General features: G+C 38.8%; 1 protein-coding gene across 1 annotated transcript in view; it reads right to left on the reverse strand.

Annotated features, from left to right (window-relative positions):
* Positions 1-822: 822 nt before the first annotated feature.
* The window catches only part of TMPRSS7 (transmembrane serine protease 7), a 52550-nt gene continuing 35550 nt past the window's right edge, over positions 823-17822 (reverse strand). The window contains exons 8-18 of the mRNA XM_030950757.1: positions 17637-17767; positions 16330-16442; positions 14652-14758; positions 10362-10498; positions 9118-9225; positions 8401-8511; positions 7156-7272; positions 5019-5196; positions 4575-4843; positions 3343-3479; positions 823-1211 (exon numbers count right to left, since the gene is read on the reverse strand). Coding sequence (XP_030806617.1) covers positions 1041-1211; positions 3343-3479; positions 4575-4843; positions 5019-5196; positions 7156-7272; positions 8401-8511; positions 9118-9225; positions 10362-10498; positions 14652-14758; positions 16330-16442; positions 17637-17767 — 1579 coding nt within the window. The 3' untranslated portion in view covers positions 823-1040. The remainder of the gene's footprint in view (positions 1212-3342; positions 3480-4574; positions 4844-5018; positions 5197-7155; positions 7273-8400; positions 8512-9117; positions 9226-10361; positions 10499-14651; positions 14759-16329; positions 16443-17636; positions 17768-17822) is intronic.

A 17822-nucleotide genomic window follows, 5' to 3' on the forward strand; every position in this document is an offset into this window, starting at 1 on the left:
ACAAAGGGAATAAAACAAATCTGAACAGTTCATACAGAGATTGCAAAAGGGATTAATTGGAAGGCAATCCTCACAGCTCAGATATTCAAACTACAGCTGCAGGCAGATGGCTTTGTTCAAGTCCTCTGTTTTTCAACAGCCTGTCTCTGCTACACATACAGAACCTGCTGACTGATACTTTGCCCCTTCCTTCATGGAAAAGGCAAAAAAACACCCAGAAAAAGGCCTAGAGGAAACAAACCCACTTTTACATAAATATTACACCAGGACCTTTTAGAAACACTGGTTTTATTTCATCAAGGACGAGATAATTGCAATAACACACATCACCATGTTTATTCATCTTGATAAGGTTGCCTGAAGCTTGAGAATTCAAATTCTTAGGTGGATGAACTTGAAAATAAAGAAATGAAAGCACGAAAGAAAAGGTATTAGCTCCAAATCATGCAGTTAATTAAAATGAAATCAGAAGGAATAAGCATGTGACAAATCACTTATAGCAGCAGAAATTTTGATCTTGAAAAGTTAGGGCCCTATGGGTTTGAAAGGATTGAGTTCACTTTTTACAGTGTCTCCTCTCTCTTTCTCCCCATCAGCTGTCCTTGCTGGAAGAGGTGGTGAAAGTAGTATTTGCCAGAGTGCAAAGAGTTCACTGCTACTTCACTGTTACTTCTGTATTAGCTGCACACATCTCAGAAGAAATTATGAGTAAGCCTCAAGCTCTCTTTTTACACAATCAATCAATTGTATCTTCAGCTTCCTGACAGGTGAGTGCACTGGCACTTAGTTGGTGCCTTGAAAACAAAGTTTATTGTTGCACCTCCCCCCATGTCTCCAGACATCTGCGTGGAACAACCATCACAAGGAACAGCCTCCTCCTTTTTCACCAGAGTTCAAAACCCTGGTATTTATTAGCCCCATATGTGAGCCAGAATCAGCAAGAGACATGCAAAGAGATTCCATCCGTGAACAGTTCCTCCAAATATGGTTTTAAGGAAGATATCCAGGACATGTTTTATTCCAAGGAAACAGTTTTCAAGTTACAAGACTGAAGGCACATATTTGTGTATCCATGGTGCAAAATTTGACACTCTTGTGTAGACACCTGGAAAATTTGGTCTTCCACATCCATAACCCCAGCTCACAATGCCAGTCAAAAACCATTTTCCATCTCCATTGCTTTGACATGACAGTGGTCCACCAGAATCACCCTAAAAATAATGTATCGAGTTATATGTGTTTACAACATGAATTACGAAAACTGGGAAAAAATCCTCAGGAGATATTTTGCATCATTCCAGTGATTATATTTTCAAATTCAGATAGTTCAAACAATTGATAGGGTTTTTTTTCAAGTAGATGGCATTGCACAGTTTTACCAAAGTTTGCTCTTTCACAAGAGAGAAGGTAACTCTCACTCTTTAAAGACACTAATAAAGATATTACTTTGCATGGACTACATTTGAAATTCATTTTTTTCCCCTAACCTTATACTTAACCATAAACCCCAAATCTGCTACTTAACATGTATGCACTTTCATGGGTTAGACACTAAAATTCAAAAATAGTACGCTTTAAAAAATATTTTTAAATAAGATAAATACAATAAAGTATTTAATAATTGTACGACTTAGTTCAAATTAAAGGTAAATGGAAACAGATGGAATCCCTTAATTGTTTTGTGTTGGGTTTTTTCTTGATTTTTTATTAAAGAAGGAAAAAGATCCTAAGGATTGTCCTCTGGTAGATACCAGTCAGCATATAATGTTTAGGGCCCCATAATTACTCTTTGTAATTAGAGCAGTTAAAATTAAGTCTGTTCTAGACTTCAAAATTTATTACAGGATCTCATCATGCTGTAATACAGGACAAAGCAACTAGGACTATTCCTTTACAGCATGTTCTTTTAGAAATACATTGGCAGAGCATCAGGTATAAAACCATTTGCCACCATTTGGGGAAAATTCCTTGGACCAAGCTGATACTTCCCTGTAAGGCTCTGCCAGTCACAGAGCATCTCTGAAAGACACCCAGTGGCAAAGTAAACTCTACCAAAATATTGGGCGCAAGAAACAACTTCTAAAAGCAAAAAGGTGCATTTGGCAAAATTCAGATGTTTTGCAAGAGAAGTGCCTTCTTGCTAGACAATATTTTGTTAGAGCTAGAAAACGATTTTGCCTTCACTCTATAGGTTATTGGGATATGCAGGTTGGAAGGGACCTCTTCCAAGGTGCTAAGTGCCACTCACTCCTCAAAGTAGGATTAGATTGAATTGCCTCAAAAAAGGTCAAGAATTTAGATGACTTTTTTTCCTTCCATGACAAAAAAGATTTCACATTAAGAGTGTAAAATTTGTGGGTTTTCTCCTTCATTCCTAGGACAGTAGGAATGAAAAGTAGAACACCAGCACTTCTCACGAAACAGGAATATCACAATTTGATTAGCTCTAACAACTGCCAGACACAGACACAAATCATTTGCCTCTACAAAAATGCAGCCAAAATGATGTCTTTCCCTGGCTATATCTTGAGCAGCCATAAATAAATAAATTCTCCAGTTATTGAAAACAATACTTAATATCAATGGCCTCACTAACCTCTAAAAAACAGCTGGAGCCTTATACTCCCTCAGCCATTGTAGGCTCACTCATTTTTATGTAGATCAGTGAAAGTTAGAACATCCTGAAGATTCCAGATCTCCATCATAAAAATCGGTCTTATTATTATTTCAGTAGTAAATGTACTACTATTTTAGCAGTAAATATGTATGGTTTATATAAATGTAGTATAATACAATATGGCATGTAAGATCTGTAATATTAAGTGTCTTATAGATATATACAGTGTATCTATGGGGTTTTACTACTTTTCGCTAGAAGTAAATTCAGCACTTTACATTTATCATCTTTCAGCTTTTCCAGATCAGAAATATCTTACATTTGCAAATTTATGCCTAATTGTCTGCATCTCATCATACAGTCTTGTAGTTCCAAGTTGGAGGGGAGGGATTCTGAAAAGACACAAGCTACTTTCTCAGTTTTGTTTTTTTTCAGCTGAGAGCCTATCATGCTGAAAATTGCCTGATTTCAACTTGTTATTGGGACTTACACTTTGATTGGCTCTTGACCTGCAACTGAAATTTAGTGATGTTACTCATGCACATAAAGCAGCAGAACTCTGAAATCACCCACAGAAGAGATTTGCTGACAGACAATACTTACATTGCTTTTTTTCAGAACTGAAACATATTGACCACAAACTGGTCTGCCAGTCAACTTTACACCTCCTCCTGCAGCAATGAAAGACCAGAGAAGTTCTTTGCAGAGTTTGCTGAGGTACTTACTTTACACCCGTCTCTTTTCCCAGATGATAGCCCAGCACAAAACATCCTAGCTGTAATTATCCCGTATGTGGAATGACATAATGTCTGATCAATAATTTCTATCTCTGCTTTCTGAAGAACTGCTGAACCTTCATCATCTGGAAAACAAATTCAACAGCATTTTACTCATCTATTGAAATATAAAACAAGAAGTCTTTAGAAAATATCCATAGATACTTTTGACCATTGAGTTATTCCAGATTCCAAACAACTAACTGCAACAGAGCTGAAAGCCTCTTCAAACTATCAGGCAATTGTTTAATGTGATCTGGGTCCTTCAGACACACCAAATACAATGGCATAATCACTAGGATTGGCCAAAATGTTTTTTCTTTGTTTTTTTTTTTTTTCCAAAACATCTCAAGACTTCTTCATTTGCTCTCTTTTTATTTCAAAAAGGAAACAGAATTTTACAAAGATATTTAGACCATCACATGATAGATTTGCGGTGAGGGCAGCATACATGAAGTAGCCAAATTCAAGATTAAGATTATGAGTCAGTTTCAGAATGAAAATTCTCACAGCATAAAGAATCAATTTCCACATCTGCTTCTTTCTATCTGAAAGATTTGGTGAAACATCTCTTTTTTGTAAGGTATATAACTTAATAATAACAGAATTAATCTAAAGTTTCCCCTCCTTTCCATACAGCAGGCCCAATCTCATCACCAGGTGATCCTTTCAATATCTGGTTATAGCCAAAAAGCCCTCACCCACATACTCAAATATGCAAGCACTGATTTACATAATGAAACTTTATTTTAGGATTTGATAAAGCTAGTATGTAATAAAGTATACTTTGAAATGAAAAGATTGATTTGGCACTTATATTATAGAAGCTGACAAAGGGAATAGAGGGAAACGGGAAAAAATACACCCTCCTTTTTTTTTTTTTTGAGACATTACATTTATCTTTCAAATAACCAGCTTCTTAATTTTACATATGATTAACCAGCAGCCCAAAGAGAAATCACACCATGTGTCCCACACCTCCGAGGGGATAAGAAGGGAAAGACAACCCTGTGATATTTTGGTGTAAGTGTAGCTCCCTACACTAACAACACAATATGGAAGACATTCAGATCCATGGGACCAGCAGCCAAGTTTCCTGAGCATATGAAGGTACATGCACACTGCCCCAGCTGTGAAGGCTCCTGGAACAAAATCAGATCAATGGAAGGGATAAAACTCACCTGCTTCCTGCTTTTGGCCCCAGCCTGTTATCCAGCACTTGTCCCCGCTGCGGGCTTTGTGGGAAGAGGGAGGCAGGCAGATGGGCTGGATGAGGTGGGCCATGGTGTCCGGCCAGGGTGTGCTCAGCTGCAGCAGCGCGATGTCGTAGTCATAGTTCCTGCTGTTGTAGTACTCATGCACTACAATCCGCGGCACCGCAGCCACAAACTTGGCACGGCCCTGCATCTGCATGCCCAGGTGGGCACGCCACGCTCTGGGGTCAGCCAGCCTGGGTGGGAGCAAACAAAGAAGCTTTGTCTTAAAAAAGTACCTCAAAACAGTCACTCTCCGCAGGGCTGGGAAAAGCAGAACACAGCACCTCCATGCAGTTCAAACTCCGGAACCTAAAGGCACTTGTGGATTCTGGCCATGTTTGGGACAGATATAGAGGGAAGACTGCTTACTTGCTCCCTTGAAAGCAGTGGGCTGCAGACACAAGCCACTCTTTCGATATCACTGATGCTCCACAGTAAGCAGCTCCCACAAAATGAAGGCTGACCTGCCAGGGCCATTCACCTTCCTCAGTGTTTGAGCCACCCACAATACGAGGGATGAGGTTGCTGATCTTGCTACTGCCACAGCCTGCAAAAGATTATTTCAGGTTATAATCCCCATTTCAAGTACTTTCCTTTAATGAGGGGGCTTCCCACACATGGCATGAAAGAATATTACACTTTGAAATATTTTGAAATCTATTTCTTTCCCCTTTTATAATAATAAAACTTCTCTCTTTGGCTATTCTATCAGTTAAATCAGAGATGACTCCATAAAAAGGCACCAGTCTGGAAATTTTACTGAGTCCCTTTTCTATCTCTGTTACAGAAATTAGCCCGAAATATTTCTTGTGTCAAAAATGTCAAGGGATCTATTGATTGAATAAGCATCACAGTGAATATATACAAATAGGCAAACCCTTATCTTTTTTTGATACTGCCAACTCTGACCTGAAAAGAGACCAACCAGAAAGAAATTCAACGTCATCAAAACACTTCTTGCCAAAACAGTGGGAATGATACAAGAAAAATGTATGTGGAGACTGGATATTTATTTGACAAACAAGGTGGTACAATCATTATTTTGTATGGAAATGACTGACTGACAATGTATAATACTAACAGGTGAAGATGTCATGTCTCATGTCATGTCTCAAAATCTGAACTCTTAATTGGAAAAGCAAGGAAGAAAGACCCTTCTGTAGAGACTCTGTCCATCCCTAGTGCTTGCACATCTGCTCAGGAGTTTTAATCCCACGCTCCCACACACAGGTGTTAATATTTCTGGATCCTTTCCTGAACACATCCAGAAAGTCAAATGTAGCTTTAATGTTTCCAAATAAAAATAGGCATATGGCTAGTCTCTTAAGACATCCTACTGGATCCAAGGCAAGTGCTGACAGATTTGTCATACAGGCAGCAAGCCAGAGACAGCTGAGGGTCAGGCAAAATCCTAAAATGGTTTGGTTTGGAAAGGGAATTTAAAGATCACCTGGTTGCAACCCCCCCCTGCAATGGGCAAGGGCACCTTCCCGCTAAATCAGATTACTCAGGGTTCTATCCAGCCTGGCCTTGAACAATTTCGGGGATGAGGCATCAATAGCTTCTCTGAGCAACCTCTGCCAGGGCCTCACCACCCTCACAGTGGAAAATTTCTTCCTTGTATCTAAATCTACCCATTTTTATTATAAAGCCATTCCTCCTCATTCTATTATTACACGCCCTTGTGAAAAGTCCCTCTCCAGCTCTTCTGTAGGCCCTTTTAGGTACTGGAAGGTGCTAAGAGCCTTCTTCCTAAAGCTGTCTCTTCTCCAGGCTAAACAACCCCAGCTGTCTCAGCCTGTCTTCATAGGAGAGGTGCTTCAGCCCACAGATATCTTCACAAACCTCCTTTGGACTTGTTCCATCCAACACATCCATGTTATGTAATATACTTGAGACCATTCAGTTTAAGCAACTAATCCTAACCCCACTTTTATTGCTATTGCAGTGACAATCATCTGTTTGCTTTACAACAAAACAAACTTAAAAGTTGTACAGAGGTTACTTTAGGAAGATTTAAGAGTAGAACCTGACTTGATGCTATGAAGTATTGTGGTCTTCACCATCTGGAAGAATCAGAGAAGTGAAAAGTTTGTGGTTTTTTCCCATTGCAGCCATATCACTCTGGAAGTCCAAATACAGTTCAACTTCAATGAAATGGCTGGCATTGCTGCAGACAACAAAAGTTGCTGCCTCCCCAGCTAACCAAGTTCATTCTGTAATTAACCCTGCTGCCTTAATCCTCAGCACAGCTGCAATAAGCAGTACAGCTTTTTAAGGCTCCCCATAACTGTAAGCCCATCCTCCCACAGGAACCTGGCAAGTTCTGAAACTAGATCTGTGGTAATCTGATAGCTGATCATTACCCAACCATCACAGAGAGAATGCAATAAAAATTTAGTACCTGCAGCCTGACTTGTACCCACTCCAAAACAGGAAGAAATAAAGGTCTTTATTGTGTAAAAAGTTCAAAGTTCAAAAAGATGAATATTTGAAAGGAACTTACTGCAGCTGCTTTCATCACTTCCATCCACACAGTCCACAGTCCCATCACACCTTGCGTATTGTTTCCTAATGCAAATGTTATTCCTGCACTTGAATGTGTGGTTGGTGCAGGGAATACCTGAAATAGTTGTGAGGAAAAAAACCCAAAACAACCATTGGCTCAGCTTAATACATGAAGACATTTCGGCACAGATAGAAGATGTGCATATATTAGTAGGTAGGAAGTAATATGACAAAAAAAGCACTTTGGTGGAGATGGCTTCACCTCCAAACAGAATAACCTATTCAAATAGAGCTGCATTTGTACTTGGGTGTGCATTTACTTGGCCAAGTCCAAACAAAGTTTTCCTCCTATCCTTTCCCACAGCACTAACACATACAGATATAATAGTGAAAATTAGATGTAGAGTGTAAGGATAGCAAGAGAAAACATCCAGTACTCTGGAAAGGAGCTCTCCTTTGTATTTCAGTATTAAATGTGAAATGAAAGACTGCAGTGAAAGCAGCCCTTTACACTAGTATTATTACCTAGCCTTATTAACTACTGTTTCCAGTAAAACAGGAACCCCCAAAACTCAGCATTTTCCTGTTTCCCTGTGGCTTGCAATAAATGCACTCAAACCCAATCCATTTTTCTTGTCAATGCACAGAAGCATCCTGTAATCATTTAAACAGATTGTCTTGTGGGAGGAGTCAAAAAGTTTTCTTTTAAAAAGTTACTTGCAGAACTTTTCAGTTGTGCTCCCTTTCATAGGTCAGAGCATCCATTTAGTCTAAAACGTTCAAGAAAGTTCTGATTCAAAATTTTTATTTGTCTAATGCCAAATTTACAGCTTCTGCTAACCTTACAACACTGAAAACTATGACAGAGAAAGCATCATTTTAATAGTTATTTTACAGATGGTAAAATGGACCCAGGAATTAATTTGCACAGATTATGCAGTAAAGAGTAAATAAAATCCCAGCTTCCCTTTTAAATCCCTAGATCCCCATCAAGCACCTGAAGTACTTAATTCTCCTACCAGTATTTTGCAGAAACAGATGTTCATGGGCTTATTAAAAAGAAATAGTTTAAAATCTGTAACGGCTTGTTTCTAAGTGAATCAGAAGAATTAAACAGAATTATATAGCCCAAGTGAGATTTGACAGTGCCTCTTAACCTTTTGAATGCAGCATCCAGAATTCAAGTCAGGAATGGACAGATGACAAAAGAGAGGGAAAAAGTTATTCAGGGGAACAGCCTTACTGTGGGTGCAGTTCTGCTCATCTTTTCCGTTCTCACAATCACTTACACCATTGCAGGCAAGCAAGTTGTCCTGTATTGCAAAGCTGGAGTTACAGTTCCACTCAGGGACAACTTAAAAAATATAAGCCAAATCAGGTACAGAAGCATTCCTGTGAGTGCTAACAAATCCCGTTCTGACTATGTCTGGATACAACATTCATTCCTTCAAGGATAGGCAATACATGGCAATACATTCCAATACAAGGATGGGCATCAGTGCCACATTATGCATCGAGAAAATAGAGCACAAAGGAGTTCAGTGAGTGCCCCAGGTGGTGATGCTTAGTATCACTCTCATCTACTATGTGAACCCCTCTTTGTTGTTCCCCCACAAAAATAAAATAACTCGTATCAAAATGGCACAGAACTTCATTAATAATTGCCAGCTTTTATCACATACAAAAATACATCCTACTACAACTATTACTGCACATCTAAATTTCTTCCTTGTGCTCTGCAGTGCGTATCTTCTTTATTCTTGGTTTTGTCCCTTGCCAATCAACTATGAATTAAGCATTCAAGAGACTGACAGATAGTCTGTACCCAGATGTACAAAGAAAGATGAAAACATCTTTTGTTATTCTCATTAAAAAATTTCACCTTGTTTCAGCTGCCTTCTAAGATTAGAAAATACATTCACTGTTTTCCAGTCAAGATCTCTAATAAGTGAATACAAACCACAAGAGAGTTCATCACTTTCATCGAAGCAGTTGTTTATGCCATCACAGCGCTGCATCTGCTGGATGCATAAGCCAGTAGAACACTTGAAATGTCCAGGTGGACATGCTGGAGGTTAAAAAGGAAAAAAACCAAAAACAAAATAAAAAAACCCCAAGCAACCAAACCTCAAGATTTCTTTTTCACAAATATTGCCAGCTTGTTTCAATTTACAGTCACTAAGCTGCTCCAAGGAACAATAAAATTGATCTAAATTTAATAGTCTGTATATACTGCCAGCACTTAAATTGAATTCAAATGTTGAAAACTGGGATTTAAAGAAGAGGAAAAAATTGTCTCTAAAGTTCCAGTTCAGCTGTTCCTGGAATATGTACCACAGGCTCTCTCGGGCTGGAACAAATAAGCCAGTGTTTTATGGTGCAACACAAGACTACTTAGAAGGCCATCTTTGTTTTAAAGGACAGTCTCACTTCCAATAACTAAAATTTGCAGCACTTTGCAATTTTGGTAAATAACCTGTGTCGAGGAGGTGTATGAACTACACAATTCTGCCTTATAAACTAAAATAATCAAATTTCTCCTCTTTTTACATACTCTACATATACATACTGAATATAGTTCCTCTAATGCGACAAGTAACTATGTCTAGAAAACACTGCTTCTCTACCACCTTAAAAAGAATATATAAGACTAACACAGGTGAAAAAGTACCAGTAAACAGGTTGTATGTTACAGGAGCGGAAAAAACTCAGGATCTCAGAGTTTATCCATTTTTTGAGCTGTTTTTTCAGCTCAGATTTCAGATTTGCACACACTGTATATAAATACATGGAAACACTGAAATAAGCAGGTGGTTATTTGGTACTCTTTTCATTACCTATAAGCCTTATAGCAATAGAAACACTGCAAACAAAATGTTGGGGATTAAAACAAACAGGAACAGACTTCAACTGACTGCACCATGGTTATAGTCATGCAGGGAGCTTTGAGGACTGTACAGAAGAGAACAGTGTGCATGCAGGAAAGCAGAGCATGCTGCACATGCCCACAAACCTTCTATGCACAGCCTAGAAAGGTTCTTTGTTTGCTAGTCATCTGAATTAGTGACATTAGAAAAGAAAATGAACTGAAACCCAACAGGTAATTTCCTGCATAAACTTAATTAGGTCCTACTGGACCCAAAAAATGCTACTTCACAGATCTGAAATGCAAAGAAGGGTTGAAAGAGATAAAATCCATCTTACGCTGGCCGATGTTATAGCTGCCATATTCCACCAGCAGGGGCTTCTCAGAGACCTTCGAACTGCACTGCAACTCCACGCTGACAGCTGAACTTGTAATGTGGAACACTGTTTGGTGATCAACATAGTAACCACAATACCTGAAAGTGTCCAGGCGAGTTCTAGAGGAGCCTTCATGGGAAAACTGCCTTATATACAATTTAAATGTCAACACCACTGAAATTCAGAAATACAGTCAGTTCCCATATTTTAATTAAGAACCAAAACCAAAACTATTTCTCAATAGTTACCCAGCCTTCATCCACCATTAACATTGTGGAAATTTACTTCTGAATGTCCCACCTTCAAATAAATAGTCCTAAAAAGAATGCCTTGGGTGCACATATACTTTAAATTGCTATTTTGGCAAAGAGGTTCCTTGGACTTCTGCTTAGGTGCCACTTGACTCAGAAAACCTAAATACTTTCTGATGCCAGCAAATATTTAATCCATCCATTTTAAATGAATTTCTAATGTTCCTTTCATCAAATATGCCATTCTCTACCAGGGGATTGGGGGTGGGCAACAAAAAAAACTAGATTAAAAGAAGCAAAGAAGAAAAAACCAAAAACCCAAAGCAAAAAAAACCCCACAACCAAACAAAGCCTCTTTGACAAGGGAAATGTTGTTGAATCATTATTTTAAAAATGGAGACTGTTTTAAAGGTAGTAAATCAGCAAACATCAACAGTACACGTTGTTCTAGAAGTGGAAATGAAGACTCCCTACTCTGCTCAACTAAAATGCCTCAAAAATGCAACACTTAAAAGAAAAACATCTGGCTTTAATATCCCTGCCAAAATCAAAATACATACGAATCTTAAGTAGATTTAAGAGCACAGGCGGCTGTATTGATTTTTAGCAGACTTGGCACCCACACTTGTTTGACAGCAGTACAAGGTCACTCACTGACAACAAAATGCACACAAAGAACAAAAGAAAAAAAATGAACTGTTGCATTGTTAAATGGAGCAGTGGACTATTAGCCAGAAGTAAATATTCCCCTTGCATATTTTTCCACATCAAGCATTGCACCAGGACTACTCTTCACGTCACTGAATGGAGAAAAATTGGTCAGTGGTTTCCATGTGAACAGATGTTGCCTCAGTGTCCTGAGCATCCCAGTGAGGTCTACCAAAGGGAATGGACACATTCATATGTTTTCATGTACGCCCTATTTCACTATACTAAAATCAAACATATTGTCAACACATCTAGGGGATTCTGTTCCAGCAATGTGAAAAATAAAGGAAGAAAACAATTTAAAAAATAAGACTTCTCTTTGACATCCTGGAAGCAGATGCAAAAATCTGAGTTAATTTTACAGCTTCTTACTATAGGAAAATTAATTGTGAAAGAAGCCCCAAACAAAGAAGTAAGCAAACAAACCCTCAAAACCCAAAAAAACCACCAAACCCAAAACCCAAAACAAAATCCTCAAAACCAAACCCACCAAAAACAAACAAACAAAAAACAACCCAAAAAAACAACACCACCAAACAACAACAAAAACCACAAAAAAAACAAAAAAAAAAAAAAAACCACCAAAAAAACAAAAAACCAAAGCAACCAACCAACCAAGCAACAATTAAAAAAAACCCCAAAAACCCCAAACCTCAAAAAAATCCACTAACCACAGTCTTGGGTTACAATGTAAGGTGTAACCAAAAGTACATATTTCTACTACCATCTATGTGAGCTGTTAAAATGAGAGGAGCAGTGTTTCTTTACCTTCTCCATGACTCAACCCTGATAACTCCCTCTGGGGAGGCAGTTGCCACTCTGAGGGGGCCAAATCTGCTAAGTCAAGGACTCCCCAGAATGACTCACAGAATTACATTATCCCATTGTGGAATTCCCTGCCCTGGGGGATGTACCAAACAGTCCTGTCTGTATATAATTTGGGTCTTGGGACACCACAATACCACCACTTGATACCCAGAGGACTCTTGACAGCTGCCGCTGGATCTCCAGAGAAAGAGGAGACCTTTTCACAGGATCACTGCTTCGACAAGACTGTATCAATCCACCAACGGCACTGCAGCCACCATTTAGTTGGACTGCTACTGCCACCCTGACCAACAGGGTGTCAGGTCACATTCTGACTTCCTCTGTTTAGGCCAGTGTTTCTGTACTATTGCCTTTATTGCAATTTTCCTATTAAATTGTAGCTTTGACCTGGAAGCTCTTGCAAAATATTCACGTGAAGCTAATTCCTCCTGCTGGTTTGACTTCAAACCAGTACACTCACCCACCAAATCTACCAGTGTTGAGTGCAGACTTCCTACAACAGGAAGTCTAATTGTCACCAATTTTAGTGTTCATCACCAATGCTCCCAACCTAAAACAGCCTGTCAAAATGCACAGCAAAATGCTGTTTACCAGTCTGATTCCCTTCAAGTAGCTCACAGACACTTTCTACATTTCTTCTTCTGCCAATGACAGACACAGTCTTCCTTCTAACAAACCCTAGCAACATAAAAAACCCCAAACAAACAAAAAGCCACAAACAAACAAACAAACGTTGAAGTCTGCATTGAGCCCTTCTCAGACAAATAAAACAAATTCATCTCACCAAAAGCAGAGGAAATTACTGCCCATCTGAGGAAAAGCTGAAACAGGTACATCTCCTTTACACATTGAGAAAGGCCATATACTCATGAGATTGGTAAAAGAAAGCTACAGGCCCTCAGGAGCCTTTTGCTGTTGTTTTACTGGTCATATATCCAGGTCCAGGGCAAATGGAAGTTGCAAAGCACCATCTGTAACTCTGTGCCATTGCTCCAGAGAGAAACTGATTAAGGGGATCCTGCCCATATGTTGGAGAAGTGAGTAGGATAATTTTTCAGGGGATGGGAAGATACACGCATGCTGTAGCAGAAACAAGGGGATATTGCACTAACAGTTTTAAGACAAATAAAGCACCTTTGCGCTCACATAAAGCTCTGATAGTCTCCTCATAAGACACCCATTGGTATTTCTGCCTCTGAGAATTTTAAGTAAGAAGTTCATCAGCTGTAACTTCCTTGACAAGGCAGTGAAGCAATGTATGTCCACTGGAAGAAAGACAAAGAAGAACTGCATGGTCATGTTCAGTGTCTCTGGTTAGAGAAAGCTGTCCCTAGAGGTCTGATGGAACCTTATCTGCACCATCTGCTCGGTCTCAGTGTTTACTAATATCAGTATCCCAAAGGTTCTTAACCATTTTTATCTAAGATAGCAGAATAAACATCCCATAGGCTGCAACTGCAAGAGGCTGAAAAATTGGGGTCCCCTGCCAGCACCCCCCCATTTCATTAAAAATTAAAATTTGGAAAACAAAAAAAAAATCATCATGTTTCATGCTTCAAGTCGTATTTTTTCACCTTCAAAATTTAATATAGGACAGAAAATCAAAAGTTCAAAAGCCTTATTTTCAATGAAAAACACAGTCTTTCAAAGGAAAGCTTGTCTTGATCTATTGCTATAGCCAGCAACTTGCAACAGAAAGCAGGAACATGTGTTCTTGTGCAGTACTTCAAAAGTAACCCTGAGTGCACTTCTAAGAATCATACCACGGACATTTGAGTCTGTGGAATGCATAATTGGCAGGTTTGTCAAAAAGCTGCTCATATTCCTTCAGGATTCTCTGTCAGAAAATTCCTCAGTGTGATCCTATTATAATATTTTCTTCCAGATTTTGCCTTTTTTTTTATGTCAGCCATCCCAAATATCAGAAATCTTTCAATTTATTTAGTAAAAAGACCACCAAAAATCACACACACTACGTGTGGTGTGTTTTGACTGGTGTTTTTATGTACTCATCCAGTCCAGCAACCAATTCCCATCTAGGCACAGTTGTAGGAGATTCAAATTGAATTTTCACTCTATAAATACAACATGCTATTCAAGAACAGATGAAGCTTTTTCTTCTTTCTGTAATTCTTTCAGTTGTACTCTTAAGGGCCTAATTCACTTAGTTCCAGTAGTGAGTTCAGAAACTTAAGTTTCAAGACTAATCTTACTGAGGTTCCCATTTGAATGAAGTTTAAGAAAAAAAAAAAGGGATGTTTTAAATCTAGCCTTGCCTCATCATCCAGTATTCTAAAGATACTGACTTCAAAACTGAGAAAAGCATGGATGGACAAAATGAAAGAATGGTAGGACACTCCACTGAATTACTTCTGTCCTCGTGGAAGCTTTCTGAGTGAGCTGCAGTAGTAATGGGATGGTTTATTTGGTACCATTACATTAATAATCCATGCAGAGTACTTACATGTGTTCATTAATTTTCCACCATCCTCGCTCACAGCCTTTAATATTCTTCTCACTAATGGTATAGTTATGGAACTTCAGAGCTATACCAAGGCTCTTCTGTGGAGTCTGTTGTGAGCAAGAAAGATAGTGCAAGCAGTCTTCCTTTTCCTTTTGTGGGCATAGAACATAAAAATGTATAAACGTATTTCAGGAATTACCGAGCTTGGCATTGCCACACCCTGGGAGCTGTGCTGGCTTTACCAGCTCAACAGCCAGCACTTTACACATTTGCTAGCTATTCAGTCCTGAGTCTAGGCTCACCACAGCTGCAGGCTTTTTCCCCCTCTAGCCAATAGTCTTCTCATCTTTAGAGAGCCATTGGCCATAGAAAGCAGCTTTTGTATCAAGATCAAAGCACTCAAACACATCCAAATGTACTTGTGTAGGGACACAGAGCCCCAGAGGATTTTTATAATTAAGATACTGCCTGGAATACCTGTGTCACATTTGTAATGCAAGGAGTTACTTCTACCGCATTATTATAGTCTTCTGCTAGCACCTGTGCAGCCATGCATTCTTTTGTATTTTACAAAGCATTTTTAAACCCAGCAAAATCACTAGTGTTCATATTTAATTGGAAATTCCTTTCATAAAAAGGAACAGAACCTTTTTTTGCATGGCAAAGCAGTGTTCATTTAAAAACAAGGACTGATTCAGGGCAAAAAAACAGAAATGAAAATTTTTCTCCCTCTCTCTTGCAGAAAATATAACTTGGGAAATGAGCAAATTTTCGATATTGCATGAAAATACAACACTGAAAATGAAACTGGTTTGAGCAATAAACCTTTCTATCAGAAGCCCAGGGTGAACTGAAGACTGTAAATTTAGCCCCCCAAAAATCACCTCATCATTTTAGAAGAGGAGGAGGCTGTAGGCTAGCTGGACTTCATTTATATTGCTGTTATTCATTGTAGTCAGTCACTAGATTAACAAGTCATGAGTACCATAAGCAGAAAGATGGGTAAAAAGTGGATCTTATCATATCCATTGCTACATTCCATAGAGAGGAAAGCACTGAAGGGCAAAGCCTAAGTCAGAGACCTTATTTCAGCAGCACTAATAAGGAAATACTCATGTCAGAGAAAACAGAAGTACTTTAAAATAACATCAACTTTCAGCAATTTGCCTTCAGGAGAGTACATTAAATGATGCAGAAAAAGGATACCAAATTAAACAAACAGCACAGGATTGTGCTGATAGGACAGACCATTCTGAAGACAAATTAAATGTATTAGGCATATGAAAAGATACCAGAGAAGTGGCAGTAATAACTACGCTAGGTTTTTTGTACATCTCATTCAGATTTCTGGGGGTGGGAAGAGAGGAGTTAAAAACAGTCAAGTCTTACATTGCCCGCCATGAAGTAATTCTGCAGGCTTAAAATCAAAACTCTTAACTCTTCACCTTTGTAATAGGACAGCTTAGGTACTATGTTCTCTTCCTTAAAAACAAGTGCGCAGAAAGAGAAAAAACTGATACAAAACACCTGAGCACAGCCAGCTATTCAGCAATACCATTTCTATAAACTACTGCATCTGTGAGGATGCAGGTTACTGCCAGTTCAATAACTTCTGCTTTACTTAAGCTCTATGTAGCCAAAACACACAGCAGTGCCTAAGAGAGAAAGAAAATGCTACCTGGAAGTTCCATGCACACAGGCATTTTGGAGGATAATAGCTTGGGTAATATGGACTTGTGATTCTCCCTTCATAGCCAGTTTCCTCTTTTGTCACTATTGCTTTTCCACACCCTAGGGAAAAAAATTAAAAAGAGGCAAAATTTGGCAAACCTTGATATACTTTCAGTAAAGCTATTCAGTGGGCTAAAGCATCTAAATTTATCAGAAGTCTGTCACTGCAAAGCTGGGCAGGTCAGGAATTATATTTAGCTGGATTCAAGTTGTAAAAAGAGACCCTTCTCAGTAATGCACACAGAAGACAAAGGCTGTAAAGATCCAGGGATGAGTGCTGGTCTCTGCAGGACCAGAAGAACACACTGTAAATCTATGTTATTTCACTGAATACAGTTTTGCAAACAAGAATACCAATACATCCACACTGCAGTACTACACAGGGACCTTGAGTCTTAGAAAGCAGCCAGTTAGAAGTGAAATGGACAACATACTTAACGAATCAGCCTCCAGGAAACCAAACTTTCTTGGATGACAGCTCAATGGATTTACAGAATTCATTAAAGACAAACTTGCACATGCAGAGAAACAAAGAAAACTTAGACTTGAACTTAAAGAAAACCAACCAACGCACAGCCCATGCAGAATAGAACTTGAAGTTAATTATTATGGAGAATTTATCATGTTTCTATGATAATATTTTAATGCTTAATTATTGTCAACATGAAAAGTATGCAGCATCTTTTTGAGCAGCTTGAATTTCCTTGCACTGAGTTGTGTGAGATTTTTCTTGGGCCACTAGCATGATATTCCTTGCACTATTTGTGATTATGATCTCAGCATTTCTTAAAGATTAAAGCAATAAAGTCATGAGCTTGATGCACAAATGTTACAGACTCTTTTGTATTCCTGAGGAGGCAGGGATTGATAGCAAATTCAGGCAAAGCAACTGAAGTTTTGTTTTCTGAAAGCAGTTTTAGTGCTGTCATCGTTCCACTTTTAACATGGTCCCCGAGTCCCAAGGCAGAAGGGCGACCACTGCTACACCTGAAATAACAGCCCCATCTACTGGCACACTGCAGTCCTCGCCAACTGAATTCAGGGCTGCTTTCAGCCTCTTCAGACTTCACAACCAGTCTGATCGGATTACATTACTCAATAGCAGTAATGCAGAGAAGGTGAAGGGGAGACAGGCACTTGTAAAAAGGAGAAACTCAGATACAGGAATAATTTTCCCATAGTCAGAAACATAACAGACACTTCAGAAGAAGAAACAATATAATAAACACACTTCCAAACGCAGACCAAACCTACTTTCTTGTGTAATGACCTCAAAATAGCCATGGAATTCCTTTTGCTCCTTTACTTGTGCTGCCTTAAATATTACCAGCATGAGATTATTTGTGGACACAAGTGACACCAATGAATCAGCTGGTTCACAGGCTCTGAGGGGGAAGAAAGAAGAGCAAATACATAATTAACACATTATTCTCACTCTAT

This window comes from Camarhynchus parvulus, chromosome 1 (genome assembly GCF_901933205.1).
Source record: "Camarhynchus parvulus chromosome 1, STF_HiC, whole genome shotgun sequence".
In the NCBI taxonomy this organism is placed as follows: domain Eukaryota; kingdom Metazoa; phylum Chordata; class Aves; order Passeriformes; family Thraupidae; genus Camarhynchus; species Camarhynchus parvulus.